We start from the raw sequence: 18,189 nt of genomic DNA, 5'->3' as shown, positions 1-18,189 counted from the left end.
TTAGAGATTTGAATATATCCATTTATTTTTTAATTCAGTGGTTCCAAAGAGAGGCTTTCCTTTAGAGCACGAGGTGCCAGAGACCTACTAAGTTGTCAGGCTCTGGTTCTGGACACGTGCACTTGAATAAGAGTAGTCTGCTTTTTTTGTATGACATTTATTTTGAAAAATAGTTAACACTGTGATTGAAAGGTGACAATATAGAATGAGAATAATAATGTAAAGCTCTTAAAGAGCTGTTAACCATTATTCTTTACTTTTCAACTGCTCTTAACAAGTCTTTACAAACTTCCAGATATCATCCTGAGGAGTTGTCTGATTATGAGACTTCTGTCTGACAAGCAATAATGACTGGACAGAGGACTAAACCTCATTTAGAGAGGACATTTACCAAACTACCAATCATCAGCACCAGAGGTTCCCATTGAAGAAGCAGGCATTCTAACAGTTGAGCTAAACCCAGTAATGGGATGTCCGAAGTGGTGCTTGTAAGGTTAAACAGATGAGAGGCAAGTGGCATCTAGAGGGGCTGTAAATGTTAACATAGTTCTTACAAACTTCAACTAACGCATGGGGCAGGGTGTTAGACCCCGAGACTGCAAAAACCTAGGCAGAATTCTCCGACAGTCACTGAGGCATTAGATTACTGGTGTGGATACTTTAGAAGGAGAACAAAACAAAATTTCCACCCTAAAAATTGGCACTCATGAGACAACTGGGTCTTTGGAGCTTGAGAATAAGGATTGTGTTGCCCCAGACTGACTTAGTAGACAGATGGTAACCATCAAGTTTCCATGGATCATCAAATCAGGAGATTGGAGAGATCCACTAGAAAGTGGATAGATTATGGGTCAAGATATGAGGGAATGCAAAGTAAAATGAGGCTGGGTTACAGAGTGCTCAAAGGTATGCTTTAGCTTAAGGACTTTTCCTCCAAACAAATAATCAGTACAAATTCTTGAAATGAAAGACAAGAGCTAAGTAATTCTATTGGTTATTTTACATTCGGCAGAATAATAATTAAATAACTTGACCTTTAAGAAATGCAGCCTAGTAATAATCTTAAACAAAGACTGTAAACAGAGAAGGGAGTTGCTATAAACATAGCTAGCTCATTCTTTTTGTGCATACTTTTAGTTAAGTTCTCATGATGTTTGGTTCCATTCTTACATTTTATTTTAGGTGCTGGGTTGGCATTCAGGAGGATGCATTCCAGCTATGGGTTATTCAAAGAGTTGAGTTTGAGCCTCACAAAGACCTGGATGACAGCTAAAAGAAGTGTAAAGAATTGGCAAGTAAAGCAATTTTATGAAGAAGGCATTGGTTTTTACTTCCTAGAAAAGTCCTGTTATACAAATCCCTTCATTTAAAATTTTATTTTCATTTTATTAGAGAGAGAGAGAAAAAGAAAGAGAAAGAAACATGACTCCTCAAATGCCCAAAACAGCCAGGGCTGAGACAGGCCAAAACAAAGAACTGGGAACTCAACCCGAGTCTCTCATCTGAGTACCTAAGCCATCATCTGTTGCCCTGCACACTAGCAGGAAGCTGGATCCAAAGCAGAGTAGCTGGAGCTTGAACCAGGCAGTCCAATATGGGATGTGGGTGTCCTAATCAGTGACTTAATTATAAACACCTGCCCTTTCCTTCATTTTTTATTTATCAAAACAGAATTTGACTTAGTTGATAGTACAAATAATTCAAAGGTTCTCCTGGCAAGGTGAATCCTAAGAATGCCTATATACTCTTGACATACAGAAATCATACCATACACCCCCTTGGCTAAACCTTAAAGGTCACCTTTATGGACTGCTTTAACAGAGACTAGCAGGTAGAGGAGCAAGCTAGGTAGCAGGAGTAATGGAAGGATAGGTGGCAGTCCAATTAATAGCTGCTTTACACAGTGATCTTCCATTAAGGAGACCCAATAAGACCAGTTCACCCCCAAATAGCGCCTGTAGGAAACCAGGAAATTGAGCAAACAGCTGTGGTGACAGAAGACAGCTTCTGAAGAGCTCTGACAGCTCTGGTAAGAGCTGGGTCATTGAATTTGGAACTGCCATGGGGTCAAAGAACTTCCAGGTCAGAACTGCAGACCCTGTTGACCCTAAGCTGAAAAAGTCCTTAACTCTGCTGAGGTTCCTGAATGCTACTCAGGGGACAGCCTAGAGTCAGTGACATTGTAGGCAAGGTCATAAGTTTTCTTTTAGAGACACTGCCTATTCTGTATTAACCTGTTCAGGCCAGACAGGCAATGGGAGCTAACAGGTTATCTTCCTTGAAGAGGTTCACACCACCCTGTAATGTCTCTTATAGTACTCTATGTGAAGAAACAGATAGGTCCAGGCCACCCATATATCTGGCCAGGCCTTAATACCTACCTGATTATTATAAAGACCCTCCTGTCAGTTTCTATTTGCCTTTAAATTCATTAACAAACAGAGCATAAAGCAACAGCTAATCTTAACAGTGTGATGATAGGATTTATAGACAGCACCTATTTGAGCAAGCCCTCATAGAGAAACTTAATCAACCTATCTTGAGGGAGGGTGAAAAAATAATGCAATGTAGATGATTTGTTCATCTGTTCTCCCACCTAAGACTCCATCTGGGGCATTTGACTAACACCCTTAACTTCTTAGCATAATGAGTATGCAGGAAAAAAAAACAAACAAAACACAACTGGTCTGTCAGGAAGTAAGCTATTTCTTGTCCATCCTCACCCTGGGGAACAAAGACTGGCCCTGGGGAGCATATGAGGGCCTCTGTTCTGGGGTTGTTAAACCTAGTCCTTCAAAGCAGGCAGGCAGTTAGACATGCTAACTGCTGCCCAAGGGTATGTCTATACCCTGTTTCTAAAATGTTCTTGGGTCAAACTAAACAGGTACAAAAGCATGTTCCCACTTTCTTGGACAAGACCAGACAACTCCAGGACTAGGCTGAATAAGATTGAAATTTTTGGCCTAACACCTGGTAATAGAAATTGTGGCTATTGCTCCTCCTTGACCCTATACTTTCCTTCTTTTACTGCTTCTCTTTATACCACGAGTCTTTAATGCCCTTATTTGCTTTGTCTCTAACAGAATAAAAGCCATCCAACTCCAGATGATTTTAAGGCAGGACTTCCAGCCTATCACACCAGACAGTGTGACCAGTCCTTCAGACAGGGTAAGACAATCTTTTTTTTTTTTTTTTTTTTTTTTAAGATTTTATTTATTTGAAAGAGAATTGGAGAGAGAAAATGGGAGAAACAGATGACTGGAATGAAGTAATCACTTACTTCTCCAATAGGTAAGAAACTTGATGCTCAGTATCATTCAGAGGGGTCTGTTTGTTTAGGGGAACTCCTTATCTAAAGTAATTGCTCTTGTTTTATAACCCTAAATTTAATGGGTTTTAGGGGCCAGCACTGAGGTGCAGCGGGTTAATGCCCTGGCCTGACGTGCTGGCATCCCATATGGTTGCTCGTTTGCGTCCCAGCTGCTGCACTTCGAGCCAGCTCTCTGCTACGGCTCCTGGCAGAGATTCTTCCATTGTCCATCTGCTGGTTCACTCCCCAAAAGGCTGCAATGGCCAGAACTGAGCCAGACTGAAGCCAGGAGCCAGGAACTTTATTTAGGCCTCCCAAGTGGGTGCAGAGACCCAAAGACTTGGGCTATCTTCCACTTCTTTCTCAGCTGTATTAGCAGGGAGCTGGATTGGAAGTGGAGCAGCTGGGACTTGAACTGGCAACCATATGGGATGCCAGTGTTAGAGGCAGCAGCTTAACCTATTATTCTGCAACACCAGGTCCACAAGACAATCTTTTCTAAACACCATAGGATAGAGAGCAAGAGAAGAATACCCACAGACATGTCAATGCACATATGACAGTTTGAAGATACAGAAATGGAGATCTTCATTCACATACCCCCATAAGATTATGGGTTATTTCTCTTCAGGGGGGAATATTAAGGCAGCTAGGTAGATATTAGCCTATGTGTGTAAGAAAGGCCAAAGAAAATGAGAATTTTTTTAAAGAAAATAAATTTGTGTGTGATTGTCGCTCCCCCTCTTCGCGGAGGAACGACACTAAACACTGCGCTGTTCTTTTGTCTGCTCGGCCCTTCCCGGGTTTGCTGCTGGTTCTTCCCGGGTTGGCTACTGACCCTTCCACTTCCGTGGAAGGGCGGTTCCCCCTGGCCACTTTCCCCACTTCCGCAGGGGAGCGGCACACCGCCGGCCGGCTCTCTCGGGGGCTGCACAGGTGTTCCTTCAGATGTTCCCCTTAGATGTTCCTGGTGCATGTTCTCTCTCTCCTCCTTTATAGTCCTCCTCCGCCAATCCTAACTCGGCTGCCCACACGCCGAGTACGCTGCTCTCCTCCAATCAGGAGCAGGATCAGCTCCTGGAGGTCATCACTCAAGTTGGCAAGAGGCAGCTGCGTAGAAGCTGTTTTCTCCTCTCCCAGCGCCATATTGTGGGAGAGCAGATGCATAGAATAAGTCTTAATTCCAGTAACTCAGTCCAGTCCGGGTTGCTCCCCACATGTGATGGAATGAGAAAACAAGTCCTAAAAGCAAGACCCAGCCTCTTGTGTGTCTCCCTTAGTTCAGAGTGTCCTTGCCTGTTCTTTTATCAAAAGGAATCCACTGACTTGAGGAAGTCATACAGGTGACCCCACAAAGTTCTGATCACTGGAATGAAGTAATCACTTACTTCTCCAATAGGTAAGAAACTTGATGGTCAGTATCATTCAGAGAGGTCTGTTTGTTTAGGGGAATTCCTTATCTAAAGTAATTGCTCTTGTTTTATAACCCTAAATTTAGGGGTTTTGGGGGCTGGTGCTGTGGCATAGTGGGTTAATGCCCTGGCCTGAAGTGCTGGCATCCCATATGGTTGCTCGTTTGCGTCCCAGCTGCTGCACTTCGAGCCAGCTCTCTGCTATGGCCTGGGAAGGCAGTAGAAGATGGCCCAAGTCTTGGGCCCCTGCACCATGTGGGAGATCCAGAAGAAGCTCCTGGCTCCTGGCTTCAGATTGGCACAGCTCCAGCCGTTGCAGCTTACTGGGGGAGTGAACCACCGGATGTAAGACCTCTCTCTCTCTCTCTCTGCCTCTCCTGTCTCTGTGTAACTCTGACTCTCAAATAAATAAATAAATAAATCTTTAAAAAAAATTTAGATGGGTTTCACCTCTCTCCCTGGGGGCAGCTCAGGGAAAGTTCATCTGACCTTCACATAGGAAACTACTAAGAATTTCTGGGAGGAATTCCACTATCAGAAAGCCCTCTATCTAGTAGTATCCCAGAAAGGGTATAGAGGCACAAGAAATGGGGAACTCATACTTAAGTTCATGAAAACTCCAGCGTGACTTTGGACAGGGTTCTGAGTTGCTTCTGAGATGCCTTCTTGGCCTATCAGGTGTAGGCGTTTCTGTATCTTCATATTTTCAACACAATTTGCTAAAACAAACAAACAAAACACAGTTTTCTGAGACCAGAAGATCACCTAAATTAAATTGTTCTATTTGACATTTCAGAAGGATGAGACCTGTAAAAGTTGCTTAAAGCCGGGTAGTAAAAGGTTGGGCCCAGACTGAAACTCATGAAACTGTATTTCTAATCCAGTACTATTCTTGCCACTTGTCTGTTTTACCTCAGATAACATCCTTGGATTTAAAAACAAAAAAAACCAAAAACTTTAATCTTAATTGGCTCTAATACTAAATCAATTTATTATCTCCTTTAAGATTTTTTTTAAAGATTTATTTATTTATTTGAAAATATAAGTTACACAGAGAGAGGAGAGGCAGAGAGAGAGAGAGAGAGAGCTCTTCCATCCAATGGTTCACTCCCCAGATGGCCGCAATGGCCAGAGCCACGCTGATCTGAAGCCAGGAGCCAGGAGCTTCTTCCAGGTCTCCCACGTAGGTGCAGGAGCCCAAGGACTTGGACCATCTTCTACTGCTTCCCCAGGCCACAGCAGAGAGCTGGATCAGAAGAGGAGCAGCCAGTTTTCAAACCGGCGCCCATATGGGCTGCCAGCACTTCAGACCAGGGCATTAACCCGCTGTGCCACAGCGCTGGCTCCAAGAATTTTTTTTTAAGATTTATTTGAAAGGCAGAATTACAGAGAGGCAGAGGCAGAGAGAGAGAGAGAGGTCTTCATCTGCTGGTTCATTCCCCAGATGGCTGCAATGGCTGGAGCTTTGCCAATATGAAGCTAAGAGCAAGGAGCTTCTTCCGGGTCTCTCATGTGGGTTCAGGGGCCCAAGGACTTGGGCCATCTTCAACTGCTTTCCCAGGCCATACCAGAGAGCTAGATCAGAAATGGAGTGGCCAGGACTTGAACTGGTGCCCATATGGGATGCCAACATTACAGGCAGTGGCTTTACCCACTACACCACAGCACCAGCCCCTCTCCTATAAGAATTTATAATGGCATTTCAATATTACATTTTGCTAGTTTTGTCCTGCCCTTCTCTATAGGCTCTGGCTGTATCCATTAAGTTTCCTACATGTGGGGTGGGCAACTGGTCTAAAGGTTAAGCTATTGGTTGGGGTGTCTGCTCCCAATTACATCTTCCTGTTAATGTGCACTCCTAGAGGTCAGTGAGTGATGGCTCAAGTACTTGGGTCCTTGGCACTCATGTACAGCTGAAATGAGTTCCCCGGTTTTGGGGCACTTAAGGAGTGAATTAGCAGGTGGGAGTCACTCTCTGCCTCTCAAATTTAATAAATAAAATTTTTAAAGTTTCATACTCAGTCTTCATCTGGTGTTAGTGAGGTTTATACATGTTATTGTCATAGTGGAAGAAAGCTTTGATGGACTCTTTTTTTTTTTTTTTTTGACAGGCAGAGTGGACAATGAGAGAAACAGACAGACAGAAAGGTCTTCCTTTGCCGTTGGTTCACCCTCCAATGGCCGCTGCGGCTGGTGCGCTGCGGCCCGCGCACTGCACTGATCCGAAGCCAGGAGCCAGGTGCTTCTCCTGGTCTCCCATGGGGTGCAGGGCCCAAGCACTTGGGCCATCCTCCACTGCACTCCTAGGCCACAGCAGAGAGCTGGCCTGGAAGAGGGGCAACTGGGACAGAATCTGCCGCCCCGACGGGACTAGAACCCGGTGTGCCAGCGCCGCAAGGTGGAGGATTAGTCTATTGAGCCGAAGCACCGGCCCTTGATGGACTCTTTACCTTTTAGGAAAGCATTTGGTTTATAAATTAGAAAACTATTTTTTTCTTTTATTCAATGTATAGAAAAGGAAAGGAAGCTGGTAATTGTTTTTGTTTGTATGCGTGTCTCTTGATCAAATTCTTGAGCTAATTTCACAGTGATTTCTGCTATGTATGTGAACTCTGACCATATATGAAAATGGTGTGTTAGGTCATGGCTGTGGGCAGAGATTAATTGGTGAAAAATGGGCCTGTTTGTGGGATTTACCACACAGTAAGGTTTCTCATCTCCCTGGAAAAATGTGGAATTAGCTTTTTGAGAAATGCAGTTCTGTCATGAGGCTGGAGGGAGTTTCGGTGGAGGGAAACACAGTTCACCCTCTAAGGCAGTTATGATTGGTGCGATTCCAGAGCAGTCCCTTTGGTACTGCAACGTTCTTCTCACTTTGAAGTCAGCATTTCCTAACGTTGCTCGTTTCACCACTACTTTACAGATAGCATCTTACTTGGCTTTTGAAGGGCAATGGATCACAGCTGAGGAGTGGTCTTGGCGAGAACACCTAATGTTCCTATCCCCCCTCTCTAGAACTTGCTGTTATAGTGAAAAAGCTTTCAATTTGGAAAGGACATTTGCAACAGCAAATCTTACAGGCCATGTTAGAGGGGAACTAGACTGACCATTGCGTATGTATGGCAAGGGTGGAAGGTGGAGGACGTGACGTCAGTTCCTTGCCTGTGAAGCAAGATTTGGATGTTTCCAGAGTGCCCGCCACGTGCACCCTCCCTAAGGGCCACTGCAGGGATTTTGGGCCTGCTGCGTGGCTCAAGGAAACACGTTGCAGCTGGGGCCATACCTACCCACCGTGATTAGAGGTTCTGGGTTGTGGCCTTGGTGATGACGGGCCCTCACTTGGTCACAGCTCTGCTCACACAGTCCCAGGGCCCACCCCGAACTGGGCTGAGGTTAGAGGCAGCCCCTCCCACTCTGGGCTCGGTATCCCCACTAGGCACTCCTTTTGGGGATCACAAACGTCCTCTCTTTCCCCAAGACCCCAGTGGTGATCTGTCGGAGCCTGGCTAGACACCTCTGACTTCCCCTCAAAACACCCTGCGTGTCTGGGGTCCCAGGTTGGCGGGTTTGCCCTTCCCATCCGATGACGACCCCGTCGTCTCTCCCAGCCCCAGTCGGCCCCCGGACTACCACGGCCGCGCTCTCCTGCCCCACACTCACACACTCGGGGGGGTCCCGATCTCGCGTCCCTGTTGGTGGCGGCGGGCGCCGGTGCTGGCGGGCCAGACGCGGGCGCGCGCGGACGGCGGGCAGGGCGCGTGCCCGGCCGGAGCTGCCGCGGGGGAGGAGCGCCCGCTTGCCGCTCGCGCGCCCAACGGACCAGGCTGGGGCCGTGAGGTTAACTGTTGCAGCCAACGGGAGCTGGGAGGCGACACCGAGTCTTCAGTCCCCAGAGTTGCCCGAGGGAAAAGGAGACGGCAGCCGACGCGGTCCCGGAGAGAAGCCCCTTCCGCCGCTCTCCTGAGCCAGCATGTCGCGGACTCTGCCGCTCCTCGGCCCGCGCGGCGGAGACCCCGGGCCGCGGCGACGGGCGCAGCTCTGACGCGCTACGAGCCGGGGGGCGCCCAGAACTCGGTGGCGGGGGTCCGGGAGCGCGAGCGGCTGTCTGCAGTCCGAGCTGGGCGTGCTGAGCCCCGCGGCCACCCCTGGCCATGAGGGGAGAGGAGCGAGACGCCAAAGCCATGCGGTACCCGCAGCCGCCGGACGGGGCCGGCTCGCCCCCCGGGAGTCTGAGGAACGGCTACGTGAAGAGCTGCGTGAGCCCCTTGCGGCAGGACCCTCCGCGCGGCTTCTTCTTCCACCTCTGCCGCTTCTGCAACGTGGAGCTGCCGCCGCCGGCGCCGGCCTCTCCCCAGCGGCCTCTCCCCAGCGGCTCCCGCTCCCGCTTCTCCCGGGCGCGCCTCTCGCTGGGCGCCCTGGCCGCCTTTGTCCTCGCTGGGCTGCTCGGCGCGGGGCCCGAGAGCTGGGTTACCGGGGCCGCCCAGCTGCGGACGCTGCTGAGCGTGTGCTCGCATAGCCTCAGCCCCCTCTTCAGCATCGCCTGTGCCTTCTTCTTCCTCACCTGCTTCCTGACTCGGACCCAGCGGGGCCCCGACCTGGGCCCAGGCGGCGGCTCCTGGTGGGTGCTGGCGCTGCCCGCCTGCTGTTACCTGGGGGACCTCTTGGGGTGGCCGTGGTGGTCCTGGCCGTGGGGGGCCGAGACCCCCGGCCCGCACGCGCCCCCAGCGGTGGCGGGCAGGTTGGTGTTGGTGCTGAGCTGTGTGGGTTTGCTGACGCTCGCGCAGCCTGCGAGGCTCCGCCACAGCATCCCGGCGCTGCTGCTCTTCGCCAGCTGCGTCTGGTGGGTCTCCGTCACCAGCCTGGGCTCGCTGCCTTCGGTCCTTCGGCCGCTGCTCTCTTGCCTGGTCGGGAGCGCAGGCTGTCTGCTGGCCCTGGGGTTGGATCACTTCTTTCAGATCAGGGAAGCGCCTCTCCATCCTCGGCTGGCCAGCGCCGTGGACGAAAAAGTGCCTGTGATACGACCCCGGCGGAGGTCCAGCTGCGTTTCGCTGGGAGAGAGCGGCGCCAGTTACTATGGCAGTGGCAAGATGTTCCGCCGACCGTCGTTGCCTTGTATTTCCAGAGAGCAGGTATGTTGGCCCGGGAGTCGGGCCGCCCGGGGGCGAGCGCGCCGTCGGCCTTGGCGCTGCGGTGCGCGAGTGCAGGGAGCGTCTTGGAAGTGGGAGCAAAGGGGAGGAAGTCATGTTTTATCCTGGAAGGGATTCCTCAATTACAGGAAGCGTTTGCAGAACGCAGAAGCAAGTTTTGTCCTTTGAGTGGCCCTGAAATAGCCCCCTAAGCAGGCTGCATTTTAAGCGACTTTGTGTATGTAATGGGGGTGGGGGGGCTGCTTCTCAGAGGAATGAGGCGGGCACGCTCTTGTTTGGTGCCAGTATCACTTTGCTGGTGGTATCTGCCCCAGCGGAGCGTGCGGCCTTCAGCCTGAGGGGAGACTGTGGGAGTTTTCGCCAGTGATGATAATCGAGGGGGGAATCTGAGAGCGTCACCTGGAAAGAACAGTTTGGAACTGAGACTCAGTCGTTCAGACAGAAAGCCAGCCATATAGCCTGCTAGAGTTGTGTGAGTGTGTGTGTGTGTGTGTGTGTATTTTTTCAACACTAACTCACTGTGTTGTGTGTATTTGTTGCAAAATTAGGGTAATCTTTTAACAGCTTAAGCTTAGTAATGTCTGGAAAGTTGTCAAAAGCGTTTCTTTTTTTTTTTTCTTCAGAGACTTAAAATTTTTGTAAAGAATTGAAATCATCAGGGAATGAACTTATGTCTTTATATAGCATTGGGAAATTTACCTGTTCGACATCACCACAAGGTTCAGTAAGCATAGTTAATATTCACTAAGCTCAGTGGAAAATGCTTTACATATGTTGTCTCAAATCCTCACAGGCATCATGCTTGGTAGATGACATTAGCCTCAGTTTAGAGGTGAGTGAATTGCAGCTTTTAGAGACTACCCAACTTCACACATCTAGTAAGTGGTAGTCCTGGGGGTTTGATTACAATATTGAGTTCTCAGTGTTGTGTTCTGTGAAACTAAAAGGGTAAGTGTAGGAGTGTTTACCATTTTTTTCCAGAATTTTTTGATTAGTGGCATGTTTTACACTGGGACCCAGTATGTTGGAAACAAGTTTCTTGTCCTGACTACACCTGAGGCACTTACCTCTCTCTCTCTCTTTATCTTTTCATCTGTTGTAATCTTTTCAGAATAGTCTACAGGCTACCACCTTGATTTTGTGAGATACTAGGCACTGACTATATAATGGTGTTCCAATAAGTTGACACTTTTCTTGAAATGGCTTCAGAGGCTGTTTTTGTGGCCTGTAATTGGCCAGATGCTTGGAAAACAATATTGTTATGCCCTTTGTTTTCTGTTTCTGACCAGCGATAGTCGACATTACTTAGAAAAATATGTATCAGAAGAAAAATTATTCTGAGAATATTCACCGTAGAGCAAGTATGAGGGCATTTCAAAATGTTCATGGAAAATCGAATTCATAGGGAATTCAGTGCAAGTATTTTCATAGAGTGGAATAACATTTTACTAAATGTAACTAGATTGGAAAATTGTTTTAGCACAATTTCATTACATTTGTAGATAATTTTCCTGAACTTAACAGCGTTATAACTTAACATATTTCAATTGTAGTTTTACACTTGTAAATTGAAAATTTCTGGTCTTAAGGTCAATGTGGTGCTCTTTCAGTCACAGCAACCTTTGTGAACCTTTAACTAGGAACAGTGTTAGATAACTTCATCTGTTCTTTGTATTAGTAGAAAATACAATTTATGCTTCTAAAAAAGGCGTATTTTATTATTGCAAGAAAACCCTTATTCATGTTCTCCTCTGAATAGAAACATTTTTGGAGTTCTAAAATATGTGCTAATTGCTTAGGAATTTATACATAGTTACTTAATGTTCAGGGTCACAAAATAATGGTATTTTGACATTACTAGAAAAGGATATTTTGAACCTAGCAGAGGTTGTAATATAAAGAATTTCATTATGCATATTTCTGAAATTTGTCTCTGTGTGTGTGCACACACGTGCACATGTAAATTTTCTAAGGAAATTAAGAAGAAATCAGTACTTCTCTGGAAGTAAAAAGTCAGGAGATTTCCTAATTTTCAAAGGATCTTCAGTGACAATGGTAAAAACACTTTGTTTCAGAAAGTGAAGAAATGCAAAAAGATTTTGGGTGGACCCTGATTTGGGACAAAGTGCTCTGGGTCCAACAGGGGTGGGGGATGTCAAGTCTTAGCTCTACTGTTTAATCTTGGAAAACCTTTCTGAGTCTCATGTCCTGTCAAATCAGGGATCCTAATAGCTGAGTTCCATACGTTTCTAAAATTAATTTCTTTTAGTTTATCTTTTGAATAAACAAAATGTATTATAAATATAAATAAAACATTATAAATGAAAAGTTACAAATCAGTAATTCTTGTAGTTTTACTTTAATGTTGAATGCTAATATTTCTAACCTGAATTTTCCAACATGTGATGATTAGAAAAGATAAACATTTGTTCTACATTTATTTGGCTAGGGAGAACTTTCTTTTAAAAAGTAAATGTGAATTCATTTTGTGATAACAAAATTATTATGCTTTTGTTTCCTGAAGAAGTTAAAAATCTATTAAGATCCTTGATTGTCCCTTAATCTTATCAATATAAATGTTTTTAGTTGTGTGAAAATGTATTTAAAGTAATTTTGAACATTTGGGATATTATATTAGGTGTCATGTTGGAAAACAGTGACCTAATTAATTTATAATATTTGACTTCAATGCTTTGTATATGTTATTTAAATAAGATTTCTTCCTTTTTATTTTCAAAGTATTTAGAGATTTAAAATTTAAATCTGGTTACTGCTGTGTTCTGCTTTGATGGCTAATGGAAAGAAGTACTAAGTTGATAGTCTGTCAGAGTCAGCTGAAATTAATTGGAAGTTAAAAAAAAGCTGTCTATATAAAAACTTTGAACAGAATTAAAAAGCTCCTTTTTTATTCTATTTTAATTGTATATTCTATAATGTATTTTAAGCTCTTAAGTGAGATCATTTTGTCTGCAGTTAGGTGAATTTGAGGTTTTGGAAGGCATAGGTTAGTGAGATCTTTTTCTATACCTAAAATGTTAAGTACTTTCTAAATGGTTAGGTAAATATTTAAAAATCCTGTGGCCTTAATGCCCATAAATATTATTTAAAGTGTGAATTTTATTTGAAAAATGTATACATATGGAATGTGAAGAGTTTGAAAAGGAAGATTTTAAAATGTAATTCCTTATCCTCTTAAAAAATTTTGCAAGGCATACTCTATGTGAATTTCTTTAATAATACTATTGTAATATTTCTATGAGTCCAGTGAGTGAGTGTTTCAGTCTAATTTTACGTTAATATTTCATAGTAAAATATCAGTTTTCATGATAGTTTTATATTCTTTTTGTAAATATTGTATGTACTCTGACATTAGTCACCTTTTAAAAAATATAGATTTGGTAAAGTCACTTGCTCTGTTTTAAAAATGTCTCATAGCTGCCCACAGGATAAAGTTCATGCCTTTGACCTTTGCTTGCAAAGTCCTTTGTAACCTGCTCTTAGCCTTTTTTTTTTTTAAATAAACACTCTAGGATTTATGAAACAGTCCCTCCTGACATTCATCTTTGGTTCTAGCTATTTGAAGGATGCTTATTGTTATGAGCTTGTAGATTTTTTTCTTTTACCATTTCTATTGGGTGAAGTCTACTCTGAGGAGTAAATAAGATCAAGAAGTCTTCAGAAAGTTCATGGGTACACAAATTAATATATAAGCTTCAACTTATCCTTGACCAAAGAGCTAAGATCAATCCCTGGACCAAGGACATTGTCTTCAGCAAATGGTGCTGGCAAAACTGGATCTCCACATGCAGAAGTATAAAGCAAAACCCCTACCTTACACACAAATCTAGTCAAAATGGATCAGAGACCTAAATCTATAACCTGATACCATCAAATTGTTAGAGAATGTTGGAGAAACCCTGCAAGACGTTAGCACAGGCAAAGAGTTCTTAGAAAAGACCCCAGAAGCACAAACAGTAGAAGCCAAAATTGACAAATGGGATTACATCAAATTGAGAAGCTTTTGCACTGCATAAGTAATACTAAGCAAAGTGAAGAGGCAACCAACAGAATAGGAGAAAATATTTGCCAACTGTACAACTGATGAAGGATTAATATCCAGAATATATAAAGAGCTCAAGAAATTCAACAACAACAAAACAAACAACCCAGTTAAGGTATAGGCAAAGGACTTGAATGGGCATTTTTCAAGAGAGGAAATTTAAATGGCCAACAGATGCATGAAACAATGTTCAAGATCACCAGCCATCAAGGAAATAAAAATCAAAGCCACAATGAGATTTCACCTCACCCCTGTTAGAATGGCTTTCCTGCAGAAATCAACAAATAACAAATGCTGGCCAGGATATGGGGAAAAAGGTACCCTAATCCACTGTTGGTGGGAATGTAAACTGGTACAGCCACTGTGGAACACAGTATGGAGATACCTCAGAAATCTGAATATGGACCTACCATATGACTCAGACATCCCACTCCTGGAAATTTACCCAAAGGAAATGAAATCAGCACATGAAGGAGTTATATGTACCCCCATGTTCATTGCAGCTCAATTTGTAATAGCTAAGATATGGAATCAACTCAGATGTCTATCAGCTGAAGACTGGATAAAGAAATGATACATATATATTCCATGGTGTATACATACTGTCTTGCAACAAAATGGATGCAACTGGAAACCATTATACGTAGTGAAATAAGCCACTCCTTAAACGACAAATGCCATGTGTTCTCCCTGATCAGTGGTAACCAGTAGAATATGTATACAGGTAATCCATAAAAGTGAAATTGTTACTTTGAAATGTAATGATTTTGGACAGTTTTTGTCTTACTGTTGAGGAACAGTTTTTTTTATAATGTTTGTTGAGCTCTTTAACTTAGTGTAGGGTTAATCTTATGTGTATAAAGTTAATTGAAAATAGATCTTTGTAGAAAACAAGAATGGGAATAGGAGAGGGAGAAGCAAGAAAGCTGGGAGTGCTGGTAGGAGGGAGAGTAGGGTGGGATGAATCACTATGTTGCTAAATTTGTTTATATGAAATGCGTGAAATCTGTATACCTTAAATAAAAAATTTCCAGGTAAATTTATGTGTGTATGTGTATATGTATATGAATATATCTATCTATCTAAGCTGAGAACAAAACTGTTACAGTAGTGTTGGCAATATTTAAGAATAAAGTTGACAAATTATATGAAGCAATATTGATGGAATATACTATTTTAATTATATTCCATGAAATGGTTAAATTCCATAACTTAAGCTTTCATACACAGAATAGAAGGTACCCAGAAGTAAAATCATGTAGTATGTTTTCATTGTTCTTGGACTCTGTCCTTAATGGCAGGCTTTTTGTGTGCTCTCTTTTCCTTTTCCCTTTCAGTTACCAGGTCACTCTGTTTCTGTAGCACACTCTTCTGTCTTCCTGTATTCTCTTCAAAGCAGTCAGAATCTATTCTTGCTGAACAGCTTAGTATAAATGTTTTTGTGTAAATATAGAATGTGCAGGAGAGATTTAGAGTTTATGTAATTGAAATCTGCTCAATATATAGATATAAAGAAACGGGTTCAGTTTCTTGAATCAGGGTTATGCTGTGAGCTATTTGGAAGACATTGTCTAGAACCTAGTTTTGACTTTTAGTCTACATATGTTTTTCCATAAAGAGCATGTGTACCTGCAACATAGTTTTCCAAGGCTGTACTTAATTTTTCTGGGTATCTTTAATTACGTGGTAAAAGGCAATGTCCTTGGTTAAATGATGGGAGTGGGGAAAGTGGTGGGAGAGAGAGTTAGGAGGGATTCTTGAAATCACATAGTTCATAATAATGACCTTGAAAAACTTAATGTCTGATACAGTTAATTCAGGGTGACTTGAAAGGATGCAGCTACATATATGTTTAAGTTGTATGTTGAGGAAGGTGAGCAGAGTAAAAGGAGTAGGAAGAATGGAAGCAAACTGGCTATTGCCTGCTTTTCCTAAAGGAATTCATTTTAAATAAAACAACCTGAATAACCGTGTTAGCCACAAAATTTTAGAAAAGCTAAATTCTGTCTGTGGGAAATTCCTGACAGTTAAAACACTGAATTGGTGTTTATGTTGTTCTTTGTAGGGTGAATGAAACATGCTTATTTAGGTGGCTGTTAGAAGGCTGCTCTTAGAACTTGGGGAAGAATAATTTATCTCCCACTGATTTTTCTTTTTACAACCCAGAACTTTCCCTTCAGCATTGATGTAACTAGGAAGTATCTTTATAGATTTTTTTCCTCTTCCTTCAGCTACAATAGTACTTTATATGGCTACTTCATCATCTCTTTTCATACAAACTGTATTCAGGATATTTTATTTAGTTAGAATCTAAATTTCCCATGAAAAAGATAATACATAAGAGACTGTGTATGTGTGTATTTTTATATGGCTTAGGAAAAACATAACACAAGAAAAAAAAGCATCATATAGTCATGTTTCTTTTGAAGTCCTCTCTTCTTCCAGCCTCTCTTACATCCTCTTCTCTCTGCCTCAGAGATAACATCTCTATTCTGGATTTTTTTTTGCTGTAATTCCCTTACTTATCTTTATAATTATAATGTACTATGAATGTATTCCTATATAAATGTCATTAGTTTTGCCTGATTTTGAATTTTAAGTACAATAATACCATATGTATTTTCCTGTGACTTTCTTTTTGCTCGATATTTTCTGAGATTCATCCATGCTGATGTAGATAGTTGTTTATTTTTAATTACTATATAGTATTTCTTTATATGAACAAAGTAAATTGATCATCCATTCGACTGTTTGTGGACACTTGTGCATGGTTTTTAATGTTTTGATATTATAGATTTCTGTGAAAATTCTTCTAGATGTTACCTGATGCATGTATGCATATTGAAGTAGAATTGCTGGATTGCAAGGTATGTTTATAGTCAATTTTCTCATGGATATAGGCAGAATAATAGTACTCTAAAGATGTCCATGTTTCAATCCCTTGACTGAATACTTTCACGGCAAAAGGAACTTTGCAGAAGGGATTAAGTTAAATTAGGGAGATTATCCAGGATTATCTAAATGGCCTAGTGTGTCATCAGGATCTTTAAAAAGTGCAAGAGAGAGGTCCATGGGCCACACATTCCCCACCCCTAATAGTCTTCTCCTTGTGCTTGTCTATCTTTGTGTTCAAATTTTCCCTTTTTATAAGAACTCTAGTTGTATTAGATTAGGGTCCACCTTAGTGACCTTATTTGCATTTAGTTACCTCTGCCTGTACCCTATTTCCAAAGAAGGTTACATTCTGAGAAATTGAGCATTAGATTAGGACTTCAGTGTATCTTTTTTTGGGGGGGAGGGGTGTCACACTTCATCCAAGTAGAAATAGACAATTAAAATACTATTTAAAGTTGAATATTTTCCAAAGTGGATATACCATTTGAATTTTTTGCTAGTAGTGAATAAAAATGACCTTTGATCTGCATTCTCCAATCAGTTTGCTCTTTTTTGCTAGTCTAATGGATATGAAATGGTATTTATTGAGATTTTAATATGCTTTTTCCGAATTGCATATCTCTAGAAAGCTTGGTTTTTAAAAATGTATTTATGAACTGTTTCTTATTCAAGTATTACCTGTTTACATCTTTTGCTCTATTAAAGGTTGGGTTTTTTATTTATTAGTTTTTTTTTCTTAATTATGATTTCCCCTATATATTTGGGTGGTGAACTTCTATTGGTTATTTGTATTTCAGGTTTCTTCTTCCAGTTTTTAGTTAATAGAAGTTTTAAATTTTAATGTTATGTTTACCATTAAGACCCTGGTTACGTATTTTTTAAAGACTGTGTATTTTAAAAAGTCTTCTCTACTGGAAGTTACAAAATATATTGTATTTGTGTTTTTTAAAAAATTTATTTATTCATTTGAAAGAGTTAGAGACAGAGAGAGAGAGGGAGAATCGATCTTCCATCTGCTCGTTCACTCCCCAAGTGTCTACAGCAGCCAGGACTGGGCCAGGCAAAAGCTAGGAGCTAGAAGTTTCATCTGGGTCTCCTACATGGCTGCAGGGGCCTGAGTACTTGGCCTATTTTCCACTACTTTCCCAGACACATTAATGGGGAGCTATATTGGAAGTGGGACAGCTGGAACTCTGAACCAGAGCCCATAAGGGATGCTGGCACTGTAGGTGGCAGCTTTTCCACCTGTGCCACAACTCTGGCCCCTATTTTGTCTTTTCAAAGTTTTAAAGTTTTGTGTTTCACATTTTGTTCATCCATCTAGAATTGATTTATATGTGTGATTAATATAGAGATCCAGTCTTA

At 42.6% G+C, this 18,189-nt stretch overlaps 2 protein-coding genes across 6 annotated transcripts in view; one reads left to right on the top strand and one right to left on the bottom strand.

Annotated features, from left to right (window-relative positions):
- The window catches only part of LOC149128392 (uncharacterized), an 83,017-nt gene extending 74,142 nt beyond the window's left edge, over positions 1–8,875 (bottom strand). The window contains exons 1-2 of the mRNA XM_089305419.1: positions 8,825–8,875; positions 8,383–8,768 (exon numbers count right to left, since the gene is read on the bottom strand). Coding sequence (XP_089161545.1) covers positions 8,383–8,768; positions 8,825–8,875 — 437 coding nt within the window. The remainder of the gene's footprint in view (positions 1–8,382; positions 8,769–8,824) is intronic.
- Positions 5,787–18,189, top strand: part of PDE3B (phosphodiesterase 3B) — a 182,905-nt gene continuing 170,502 nt past the window's right edge. Inside the window, exon 1 of one of the 5 annotated variants that reach the window (XM_089311015.1) lies at positions 5,787–9,851. In XM_089311015.1, coding sequence (XP_089167141.1) covers positions 8,874–9,851 — 978 coding nt within the window. In that variant the 5' untranslated portion in view covers positions 5,787–8,873. The remainder of the gene's footprint in view (positions 9,852–18,189) is intronic. The other 4 variants (XM_089311014.1, XR_016218611.1, XM_002708827.6 and 1 more) reach the window with 4 other exon arrangements.

The sequence above is a fragment of the Oryctolagus cuniculus genome, chromosome 1, assembly GCF_051225735.1.
Source record: "Oryctolagus cuniculus isolate XC-2025 breed Fujian yellow rabbit chromosome 1, ASM5122573v1, whole genome shotgun sequence".
NCBI classification, from domain to species: domain Eukaryota; kingdom Metazoa; phylum Chordata; class Mammalia; order Lagomorpha; family Leporidae; genus Oryctolagus; species Oryctolagus cuniculus.
This window is presented reverse-complemented; position numbering and strand designations above follow the sequence as displayed.